Source organism: Trichomycterus rosablanca, chromosome 4 (genome assembly GCF_030014385.1).
Source record: "Trichomycterus rosablanca isolate fTriRos1 chromosome 4, fTriRos1.hap1, whole genome shotgun sequence".
Lineage (NCBI taxonomy): Eukaryota > Metazoa > Chordata > Actinopteri > Siluriformes > Trichomycteridae > Trichomycterus > Trichomycterus rosablanca.
In genome coordinates this window covers 40,604,213-40,616,969 of record NC_085991.1, presented here as the reverse complement: position 1 = coordinate 40,616,969, position 12,757 = coordinate 40,604,213, and the positions used below count along the sequence as shown (strand labels likewise).

General features: G+C 39.5%; 1 protein-coding gene across 1 annotated transcript in view; it reads right to left on the bottom strand.

Annotated features, from left to right (window-relative positions):
* The window catches only part of fgf11a (fibroblast growth factor 11a), a 121,035-nt gene that overhangs the window by 50,236 nt on the left and 58,042 nt on the right, over positions 1–12,757 (bottom strand). Inside the window, exon 2 of the mRNA XM_062994305.1 lies at positions 6,879–6,989. Coding sequence (XP_062850375.1) covers positions 6,879–6,989 — 111 coding nt within the window. The remainder of the gene's footprint in view (positions 1–6,878; positions 6,990–12,757) is intronic.

Sequence of the window (12,757 nt, the reverse complement as noted above, 5' to 3'; positions counted from 1 at the left end):
CTCATCTATTGCTGCTGTTTGAGTTGGTCATCTTCTAGATCTTCATCAGTGGTCTCAGGACACTGCCCACGGGGTGCTGTTGGCTGGATAGTTTTAGTTGGTGGACTATTCTCAGTCCAGCAGTGACAGTGAGGTGTTTAAAAACTCACACACACTAACACACCACCACCATGTCAGTGTCACTGCAGTGCTGAGAATGATCCACCACCCAAATAATACCTGCTCTGTGGTGGTCCTGGGAGAGTCCTGACCATTGAAGAACAGCATGAAAGGGGGCTAACAGAGCATGCAGAGAAGCAGATGGACTACAGTCAGTAATTGTAAAACTACAAAGTGCTTCTATATGGTAAGTGGAGCTGATAAAATGGACAGTGAGTGTAGAAACAAGGAGGTGGTTTTAATGTTTTGGCTGATAGGTGTAATATGTAAACTAAACACTCCAAATGAAGTCAAATCAGAACACAAACACATTTCTGCCACTTAGATGAGTGTAACATCCTTCACGGTGTTCACTACAGCAACAGGCCATGTTTGTTTCGTTTTATTGTCTTTCAGTTTTCACAGACTTGTCTCTGACATCATCTTTATCACTGTCTGCACCCGTGCCTCATTATTGATAAGTCTTTATAATTATACTTGTTGTTTCTACAGCATTGACATGTTTTACAATATATTGTTTGTTCTTCACATTTCTTGATTTGCTTTGTATCACCTACATATCACCTGTAAGCCATAGACTCCAATCATGTATTTCTAGTAGATCACAGTCATATGACAGCAAATCGTTCACCTGATGGTTTAATTATATTATTAGATAGTTATATTATTAGACATTTATTAGACAGAGAGCCCAATGAGAATAAAAAAAAGGTTTTATTCATGCTGTTATGGCACCTAGGTGCAGCGAGTGGGCAGAAAAAATAATTATGAAGAGGAATTTTCAAAGCAGTAAATCACGAACGCCCTTGTAAGGAAAGTTAAAGAAGATTTGAAGGCCTTTATAAGGAAATTTAGTGAAAAGATTGGACTTAATATGAAAAAGACAAAAACGTTACTATTGATGTTGAAGTGGTGGGCAGCTTTCGCCCATTAGGGTCAGCTATTGACAGCAAAGCATCCAACAGTCAGGAAATATTACACATACTGGCACTTGGCAGAACAAGAATGAAGGAAATGGGAAAGAACTTCAGATATAAGATTTGTCCAGACTATGGTCTGCTGTTGTATATGGATGTGAAAGCAGGACAGAAAGAATATCAGTGTCTTTGAATTTGGTGCTGGCAAACATTTTTGAGAGTACAGTGGACCCTTGACTTACGAATTTAATTGGTTCCGAAGGGCTGTTTTTAAGTCAAAATGTTCGTTAGTTAAACCTATTTTTCCCATAAGAAATAATGTAAATAGAATTAATCCGTGCCAGACCTCCCAAACCCTGAACCCCCACTTACCCCCCCCCCCCCCCCCTTACCTAACCTCTCTAATGTCTTAAATGGTCTTTTTTGTTATAAATACAAGTATATTTTCCCTTAAATCTTAAATTATAGAATAAACATTCCTGTAATAAACAGTAATAAACAACAATACACAGTAGTACTGTACATAAACACACATCACATTTCAGTACAGTACGTGTGCTGTACCTTACACCATAATACATTCCTCCTTCCTTTATATAAAATGTATCTACCAGAAACAACAATAACTCTCATATTTCTCTATTATTTCCTTCTTTATTTCAACGGTGTTGTATTTTGTAGGTGTAATTTCATGAAAGAATAACTTCCTTCTTCTCTCTCACTCACTGTCCCCTCTGTCTGATACACAGTGACAGCTACTGGCAGGAGTAATTATACAACAACAAAAAACTGAGCTTTCTCTGCACCTTCTTTGGGGACATTTTAATATAGAATTTTACAAAATATAAAGAAAACACCGGAAAAACACTGTCCGCTGTCCAAATGTTTGCTCACTGTTTATATATATATATATATATAGAGAGAGAGAGAGAGAGAGAGAGAGAGAGAGACGGTTGGAGTCAACTTGTTCGTGTCGTCACGTGTTTCGTGAATTTCGGTTCGTAATCCGAAATTGTTGTACGTTAAGTTGAAAAACATCGTTCGTAACCCAAAATGTTAGTATGGTAAACCATTCGTAACTCAAGGGTCTACTGTACTCTGTATGAAGCCCAGACAACCAAATTCAACTTTTCTTGTTTTGCACACATCATGAGAAGAACCAGTTCATTGGAAACAAAGATTTTGATTGGAAGAGCCAGCAACACGGTGGATGGATTAGAGGAATGATAAATGAGCCATTAAGAATCCTGAAGACCCAAATTGACGACAAGATGTTCTGGAAAAGAAAGCACAATCCGTATGGTCGCCAGGGATCAAAATTGACTTGATGTCATTTATTGCACAGTATTTCATGTTGCCTAAATGCCTCAGGAGCCCTGTATGAGAATGCTAATCATTTTACTGGTTGCAACAGTCAGTGGCACCCTGGCTGCTTCTAACCTGCAGGTTCCCTTACTTCGCCAGTTTCTGATCTGACCTGCCTCATGACTTCCACAGGGGTACTGTCATAAAAGCAGTCATTTATAAATGCAATACCAAGCTGACAATCTTTAACAATGACACTGCTGCACTGTCAGACTTCTATAAGAGCATTGTTGGTAATACCTAAAACCTTGTTTGAAGTTGGACCTGATCTATTAAGACTCACTGCCTGTCATCACTGCAAGTTGTGAAGCTTATCCCAGTGGGCCTGTAGTTCATTTGCTCATTCCTCTAGCCCAGTTTTTCTCTTGCAGACTCTTCAGTCTGGTCACCTGTCTAGACTTCCCCACAGCATTGCCATCACCATTGCAACTTGCCATGTGTGTTTTTTTTTTTTCATCTCTGTTCCCAACTTTTATGCCATTGTTCATTTTATATATTGGTTTGAAATGGCCCCAACATCCTTTGTTTCAGTTGTTCTTGGTGGTATTGGTAGCTCACTAGTTAAGGTACTAGTAATTAGAAGCCCACCACTGCCAAGTTGCCACTGTTAGGCCCCTGAGTGAGGCCCTTAACCCTTAATTACTTGCATGGTATTCAGTCACAGTTGTAAGTTGCTTTGAATAAAAACATGAATGTAACATGTATATGTTCTTTCAGTAAATGTATACACCGACAAGGCATAACATTATGACCACTGACAGGTGAAGTGAATAACACTGATTATCTCTTCATCACGGCACCTGTTAGTGGGTGGGATATATTAGGCAGCAAGTGAACATTTTATTCTCAAAGTTGATGTGTTAGAAGCAGAAAAAATGGGCAAGTGTGAGGATTTGAGCCAGTTTGACAAGGGCCAATTGTGATGGCTAGACGACTGTGTCAGAGCATCTCCAAAACTGCAGCTCTTGTGGGGTGTTCCCAGTCTGCAGTGGTCAGTATCTATCAAAAGTGGTCCAAGGAAGGAACAGTGGTAAACTGACGACAGGGTCATGGGCGGCCAAGGCTCATTGATGCACGTGGGTAGCGAAGGCTGGCCCTTGTGGTCCGATCCAACAGACAAGCTACTGTAGCTCAAACTCCTGAAGAAGTTAATGCTGGTTCTGATAGAAAGGTGTCGGAATACACAGTTCATCACAGTTGCAGGGCTGTTTTTGCAGCAAAAGGGGGACCAACACAATATTAGGATCATAACAACATTATGGTCATAATGTTATGCCTCATCGGTATATGTTTACAATTATCCTTGTTGACCTAGGATATGGATTTGCCCTGATAAAAGTAGCTTCCCATTATTCCATAATCCCTTTTGACACAGCGGCAAAGCTTTTAAATGTTATCTTGCAAATTCATTCTAGTAACCTTTAAATCAAGATCATTCTTGTGTAACATGTTATATTTAATGTGACATCTTAGTTCTATCTTAGTTGCAATTAAAAAAATAATAAAACTGATCTTCGACTTAATATTTATTTGTTCTGTGGATAGACGCTCACATACTGACTAAAAATTAATGTTCAGAAGAAGATATTTATAGAATTATTGTAATTCTTAAAAAGAGGTCAATCTTAACTTTTTTTACACTAAATAATAGAAAGGTTAATGCTGTTTCTACACAATGTACACCAATCAGCTATAACATTAAAACCACCTCCTTGTTTCTACACACACTGTCCATTTCATCAGCTCCACTTACCATATAGAAGCACTTTGTAGATCTACAATTACTGACTGTAGTCCATCTGTTTCTCTGCATGCTTTGTTAGCTCCCTTTCATGCTGTTCTTCAATGGTCAGGACTCTCCCAGGACCACCACAGAGTAGGTGTTATTTAGGTGGTGGATCATTCTCAGCACTGCAGTGACACTGACATGGTGGTGTGTTAGTGTGTGTTGTGCTGGTATGAGTGAATAAGACACAGCAAAGATGATGGAGTTTTGAAACACCTCACTGTCACTGCTGGACTGAGAATAGTCCACCAACCAAAAATATCCAGCCAACAGCGCCCTGTGGGCAGCATCCTGTGACCACTGATGAAGGTCAAACAGCAGCAATAGATGAGCGATTGTCTCTGACTTTACATCTACAAGGTGGACCAACTAGGTAGGAGTGTCTAATAGAGTGGACAGTGAGTGGACATGGTATTTAAAAACTCCGGCAGTGCTGCTGTGTCTGATCCACTCATACCAGCACAACACACACTAACACACCACCACCATGTCAGTGTCACTGCAGTGCTGAGAATGATCCACCACCTAAATAACTCCTGCTCTGTGCTGGTCCTGACCATTGAAGAACAGGGTAAATGCAGGCTAAAAAAGATGTGCAGAGAAACAGATGGACTACAGTCAGTAAGTGCTTCTATATGGTAAGTGGAGCTGATAAAATGAACAGTGAGTGTAGAAACAAGGAGGTGGATTTAATGTTATTCAAAATTATATGACTTTAATATATGTCGAGGTGTGAACAGAGCATACAGTATTTATGGTGTATTAGGGCAAATCCATATCCCAGGTCAACAAGGATAATTGTGGTACAGGTACAGTGGTAGCCTAGTGGGTAGGGCGTTGGGCTATCAACTAAAAGGTTGAGAATTCGAATCCCAGCTTTGCCATGCAGACACTGTTGGGCTTTTCAGCAAGGCCCTTAACCCTGTCTACTCCAGGAGCGCCTTACAATGGCTGACCCTGCGCTCTGACCCCAGCTTCCAAACAAGCTGGGATATGCCAAGAAAGTATTTCGTAGTACTGTACATCTGTATATGTATATATGACAAATAAAGGCATTCCATTGAACTGTATCCATCAACACTTGATCACAAGAACAGTTTATATATATATTATACAGTATATATATTGTAGTTCTGCCATTGCTCCACTGTCCCAAGGCGTTCCCCAAGGCTCAGTGTTAGGTCCCCTTTTGTTTATTCTTTATATGCTCCCCCTTGGTGACATCATACGTCGGCATGGTTTACATTTCCACTGCTATGCTGATGATATTCAGCTTTACATCTCCTCCAAATCCATTAATACTGAACTTCACTCCACTCTGACAAATTGCATCACTGAAATGAAATTGTGGATGAAAGCTAATTTCCTCAAATTAAACTGTGAAAAATCAGATATGATCATCGTAGGTCCTACAACCCTGGCAAAAACCACAAAAAATTTTCAAATTACCATTGATAATGACACTTTGTCTCCGTCTTCTAACATCCGAAATCTTGGTGTAATTTTTGATAGCAACCTCTCTTTTGACCGCCATGTAAATCACATCACCAAAACTGCTTTCTTTCATCTAAAAAACATAGCACGTCTACGTCCATCACTCTCCTTTTCTGCCGCCGAAACCTTGATTCATGCTTTTATTACATCCAGAATTGATTATTGCAATAGCATCCTTTATGGTACATCTAACAAAATCCTAAAAAAACTTCAGTATATCCAGAATTCAGCTGCTCGCCTCCTTACTCATACTCGCTCCCGTGATCATATTACACCTGTTCTACAAAAACTTCATTGGCTTCCCGTTGCTCAACGCATTCAATTCAAAATTCTTCTATTCACTCACAAAGCTCTCCATAATCAGGCCCCATCCTACCTCACCGACCTGCTCCATCAGCACATTCCCTCCCGTAGCCTTCGCTCTTCTGAGGCTAACCTACTGTCCATACCCTCTAGGACCAAGCACCGGACCTGGGGTGACAGGGCCTTTTCCATAGCTGCTCCATCTTTATGGAATGCTCTCCCCAAACACCTACGAGATTGTCCTGACCTGTCCAAATTCAAGTCACTTCTCAAAACTCATCTATTCAGAGTGGCATTTAACTTGTAACAACACAAAATAAATGCTTTTATTTTTGCTATTCTTTTTAATAGTTTTTATACTTAGATCACGACAGAAATGTGAAGTCCTAGATCCTAAAACTTGTAAAGTTTTCAGTTTCCTGATTGCATGTAAATCTGTCCTGTTTCTGTCTAATTTTAAGAAATTGTTCTATATTTGTTGTTCTCTCTCATAATTTAGCTAATTTTTAATGAACTGTCTTATGCTGCTCTCTTTGTTTTTATCTTAATTATTCTTGATGTTGATGTACTATTTTGATTTTGTACTATGATTTGTATGGTGTATGTACGTATTTGTTTTGATTATTTGTCTTATGTAAAGCGTCTTTGAGTATCTTGAAAAGCGCTATATAAATAAAATGTATTATTATTATTATTATTATATAAAGCACATTTTGAAGCACCATGGGTAGACAGAGTGAGTCAGAGTGCCATACTTTCTTCTATTTTTATAATTCATCATGTATACTAGAATGAATTAATCCAAATCTGACTGGTGCTGTGATACTTTGAAAAATGATTTTACGAAGACTTACAGAAGGAGCTGTTTTCGTCCTTTGTGCCGTCCATGGTGCCATCTGGTAACATCTGGAGGTAGAATCCATGCCGGCAGTACAGGCGTGTGACGATGCCTTTTAGCTGAGGCTCTGCAGAAAGAAAGATTCATTAGCAAAAACAGGCCACTGTGTTATAGTTATTTAGTGGATTAATTAGCCTGCTGAACTTTTCTAAAATGTGCTTTTTGTCCTCCCCCGGGCTGTTTAAATACGTGTTTATAGGTGTGTATTTAAGAAAGAAAAATTGCCAATGCATAATAAAAAATAGATAGCATGTGCCTTAGAGTCCAGCCTGGAAAACAGATCGTTAGAGAAATAAAAGCCTCAATACAAACATTTACTTCAACTGTACCAACTAATTCCTCAAGTCAGAACAAATAAACCACAATGCCACATTAATAAAACAGCAGTGAGGGAAATAAAAGTTGCTTAGGGACAATGGAAGGAGTTTGTTTTGAGCTTGTCTTGCTACGCTGTTGGCACTATCTATTGCTTGAAGCTCAGAACACAAAAATAATTGCAGCCCAGCCGTTAACCATTAACTCTAGGGCTTTATAAAAGAGAAAGCGAGAGAGCAGGAAAGACCAAGTGAATTAAAGCAATAGACACAAACCCCACTAGAAAAAACTGCATTAAAAGAAATAAAACATACATTGTGTTGGGTGTGGGGAATGTATATGGTAGTACTACTTGTCATGTAGCCAGTGGCTGCGAAATAGGGTTTCAAAAAAGAGGAGAAGATGCTTAATTGCAAGTAATGGGTTAGGGATCAGGCCACAGCAGGGAGGAAGTAATGCATTAGATTTTCCTTAATGAGCAAAAACTCACAAAACAATACAATAATAGGCTATCTTTATCTAGAATGTACTGGCTTTAGACCACTGATTAAAAATTACAATGGTTTTCTATTACTGCATAGTACTGTCGCCTTAAAGAAAGAGGGTCCTGGGTTCGATTCCCAGGAAAAGCTGTCCAGGTCCCTTCTCTGTAGAGTTTGCATATTCTCCCAGTGTCTATGTGGGTGTCATCCCACAGTCCAAAGACATGCAGCCAAGTTAGTTGGAGCTAAAATTGCCTTTGGCGTGAGTGTGTGTTTGCCATTTATTTACAATTAATGAATGAATAATACACCGATCAGCCATAACATTAAAACTACCACCTTGTTTCTACACTTACTGTCCATTTTATCAGCTCCACTTACCATATAGAAGCACTTTGTAGTTCTACAGTTACTGACTGTAGTCCATCTGTTTCTCTGCATACTTTGTTAGCCCCTTTTCATGCTGTTCTCCAATGGTCAGGACCACCACCATCAGAGCAGGTATTATTTAGGTGGTGGATCATTCTCAGCACTGCAGTGACACTGACATGATGGTGGTGTGTTAGTGTGTGTTGTGCTGGTATGAGTGGATAAGACACAGCAGAGCGCTACTGGAGTTTTTAAACACCTCACTATCACTGCTGGACTGAGAATAGTCCACCAACCAAAAATATCCAGCCAACAGTTCCCTGTGGGCAGCGTCCTGTGACCACTGATGTGACCACTCAAACAGCAGCAATAGATCAGCGATCGTTTCTGACTTTACATCTACAAGGTGGACCAACTAGGTAGGAGTGTCTAATAGAGTGGACATTGAGTGGACACAGTGTTTAAAAACTCCAGCAGCGCTGCTGTGTCTGATCCATTCGTACCAGCACAACACACAAAAAACACCACCACTATGTTAGTTTCACTGCAGTGCCGAGAATGATCCACCACCCAAATAATACCTGCTCTGTGGTGGTCCTGTGGGGGTCCTGACCATTGAAGAACTGGGCGAAAGCAAGCTAAAAAGGTATGTAGAGAAACAGATGAAGTACAATCAGTAATTGTAGAACTACAAAGTGCTTCTATATGGTAAGTGGAGCTGGTAAAATGGACAGTGAGTGTAGAAACAAGGAGGTGGTTTTAATGTTATGGCTGATCAGTGTATTAGTGCACAACAAAATGCTAGAGAAGCTGAGAAACCGGCTGAGAGTTATTTTCAGAGCGTTTCAGGGTTTCAAAATTAAGAAATGAAACATTTGAATATGTTTACTAAGCTTCAGCAGCTGCTGAGTAATGAAGATTTTACTCTGGGAAAGGAATTATGAAACAGAGCTACAATTCAGTTTAGCCTGATGCAATGTTAAGGACATGTTGAGTGCATATTGGAAATCCTGGCATGCAAATGATCTTGTATAAAACCTGTAATGCTTAAGATAATTGTTTGGATAAACTTGAATAGTTCAATACGTGAAATAAATTTAACGTTCAAGTTAAAGATTCTAATTAAGATCCAATTAGAATTTTCCTTGTACTTGCAATGAAATCCAATTAATGATTGTTTATACTGATATTATCACCCTTTCCAATACCAATGCTGGGTACATTTGTGTCCTATTAGCCCAAGCTTTATAAAATATGCATTTACTTAAGATTTTTAAAATACTGTACTTTTAAATCAGAGCTGGTATTGTACTAAAATTCAGTGTAGGCACAGCATTATTTACACTGATCAGCCATAACATTAAAACCACCTCCTTGTGTCTACACTCACTATTCATTTCATCAGCTCCATTTACCATATAGGAGCACTTTGTAGTTCTACAATTACTGACTGTAGTCCATCTGTTTTTTTGCATGCTTTGTTAGCCCCCTTTCATGCTGTTCTTCAATGGTCAGGACCCCCACAGGACCACTACAGAGTAGGTATTATTTAGGTGCTGGATCATTCTCAGCACTGCAGTGACACTGACATGGTGGTGGTGTGTTAGTGTGTGTTGTGCTGGTATGAGTGGATAAAAACACCTCACTGTCACTGCTGGACTGAGAATCGTCCACCAACCAAAAATATATCCAGCCAACAGCGCCCCATGGGCAGCGTCCTGTAACCACTGATGAAGGTCTAGAAGATGATCAACTCAAACAGCACCAATAGATGAGCAATCGTCTCTGACTTTACATCTACAAGGTGGACCAACTAGGTAGGAGTGTCTAATAGAGTGGACAGTGAGTGTACACGGTGTTTAAAAACTCCAACAGCGCTGCTGTGTCTGTTCCCACCTACCAGCACAACACGCACTAACACATCACCACAATGTCAGTGTCACTGCAGTGCTGAGAATGATCCACCACCCAAATAATAACTACTCTCTGGTGGTCCTGTGGGGGTCCTGACCATTGAAGAACAGGGTCAAAGCAGGCTAAAAAGGTATGTAGAGAAACAGATGGACTATAGTAAGTAATTGTAGAGCTACAAAGTGCTTCTATATGTTAAGTGGAGCTGATAAAATGGACAGTAAGTGTAGAAACAAGGAGGTTTTAATGTTATGGCTGATCAGTGTATAGTCTCTGCCTTATTTAAAATAAGCATCACAGAGAAGCATAAGCACAATAAAACCTATTCCGTCTTAGCGGTACAATCTTTTTTAGTAATCAGTACTTCTTACTTCTGTAACATGTGGTTCAGGTCACGTGATTGTTGTGAGCTACAGAGTAGTGGCTACCTTATTTAAGAGCAGTAATAACTTTTGTCACCAGAGCAAATAATCTTAAATTAGAAATACTTTGTCTTTTTTGAGGTATTTATACTTCTAATGTCTAATTAGAAACAATCCAACAATAAAGGAGAGGAGAAGATGTTTAATTGCAAGTAATGGGTTAGGGATCAGGCCACAGCAGGGAGGAAGTGATGCATTAGACTTTCCTTAATGAGCAAAAACTCAAAAACAAAACAATAATAGGCTATCTTTATCTGGAATGTACTGGCTTTGCACCACTGATTAAAAATTCCAATGGTTTAATATAAGTGTATGGCACTGTCGCCCTACAGCAAGAAGGTCCTGGGTTCGATTCCCAGGTGAAGCTGTCTGGGTCCTTTCTCTGTAGAGAACAATCCAACAATAGAAACTAACTGGAAATAATTTTCGGAATGGTTGGGACATTTTGTAAAATGTCAAACAAGAAGAATTTTCATTTAACTAACAAAAATACAAAGAAAAGATTTACAATGTTTTCACAGACCAACTTAATTGGATTTTGCCAGTAAAAAAAAATTGAGTTTGATGCTTTCAACATCATCAGCATCAAATAAGAGTGAAAAGTTTAAAGAGTTTAAAGCATAATAAAGTAGTTACTCCATTTTGACACATACCACAATAATCAGGTGAATTAGTAACCAGTCAGAGTATCACGATTGGGTATAAAAGAAGGATTCACGAAAAGCTTAGTCTTCAAAAGCTAGAATGAGTCGTGGCTCACCACTTGTGTCAAACTGCATGAGATTTTCAATTGTCACAGTTCAAATAGAACATTTTTTAAAACAAGATTGGAAATAATTTAGGTCTTTCACCATTTACAGTACATAATATTGTGAAAAGATTCAAGGATTTTAGATAAATCTCAGTATGTAAAGTAAATGTGTGCTTTTTAATAGCATTACATACAAAACTGTCAGGATACTGTAATAAATATAGCTAAAACTGATGCCACTTAACAGTCTCCCACTGCATCAGAAATACAACCTACAACACAGCAATTCTATGCAGTAACACTACTTAGAGTTTATGTCAGAAGACAGTGTAGGTGTGTTATGGTCCACATTTCAGTTAGTCTGTGCATGGGGAAAATAGATGTTGAGACTGTTATTAGCAAAAAAAAGCAAAAGCAGAGGGGTGCATCAGTGGCCATGGAATGGGGGACTTGCATTTTTGTGAAGATACTATTAACACAGAGGCGTATATTTAAAATGTATTAGGAAATATACTGGGATCAAGGCTATGTCTGTTCCCTGACAGTCAATGGAATGTAATTCTTTTTTTTTTTTTTTTTTTATGCATTTTCTCCGCTTTTTCTCCCTTTTTAGCGCGTCCAATTGCCCGATTGCGTCATGCTTCCTCTCCACCAATGCCGATCCCTGCTCTGATTGAGGAGAACGAAGCTAACCCACGCCCCCTCCGACACGTGGGCAGCATGCCATATGCATCTTATCACCTACACTTTGACGAGTGCAGTGCAGCTCAGCGTTGTGTACAGGGAGACACACCCTGAGAGCACTCTTTTTTCATCTCTGTGCAGGCGCCATCAATCAGCCAGCGAAGGTCATAATTGCACCAGTCATGAGAGAGAGACCCCATCTGGCTTAGTCCCACCCATCTGAACAACAGGCCAATCGTTGTTCATGTGGCTGATCAGCCTTAGCCGACAGGCAGAGCTGAGATTCGATACGATGTATTTGAAATCCCAGCGTTCCTGGTTCCAGCGTGTGTTTTTACCGCTGCGCCACCTGAGCGGCCAATGGAATGTAATTCTAAATGCAATTCTATTTACAAAACACAGTTAAGTTGGTCAGGTGAAACATTGGAAATATATTATATATTATATATTATATTATATTATATTATATCAAACACAGTAATGGACAATTCAGTGTCTACAATTCACCTCACTTGCATGTCTTTGGACTGTGGGAGGAAACCGGAGCTCCCGAAGGAAACCCACCTAGACATGGGGAGAACATGCAAACTCTACACAGAAAGGACCTGGACCACCCCACCTGGGATCGAACCCAGGACCTTCTTGCTGTGAGGCGACAGTGCTACCCACTTAGCCACTGTGCCACCCCTTTTTTAGTTAAACAGATGTTCAAGGGAATTAGCAAATCACAGATTGCTGTCCTAACTTTTCTGGTAATGGTTTTTGAATGGTAAACATTAACTTATACCATTTTTATAGGAACATTTCTGCTTGAACTAAAATAACATAGTGATTTACTCAGACTAGACCAAGAGATGCGCAAGACCTGCTCATTAACTGGCTTTATAAAAAAAAGAGGATT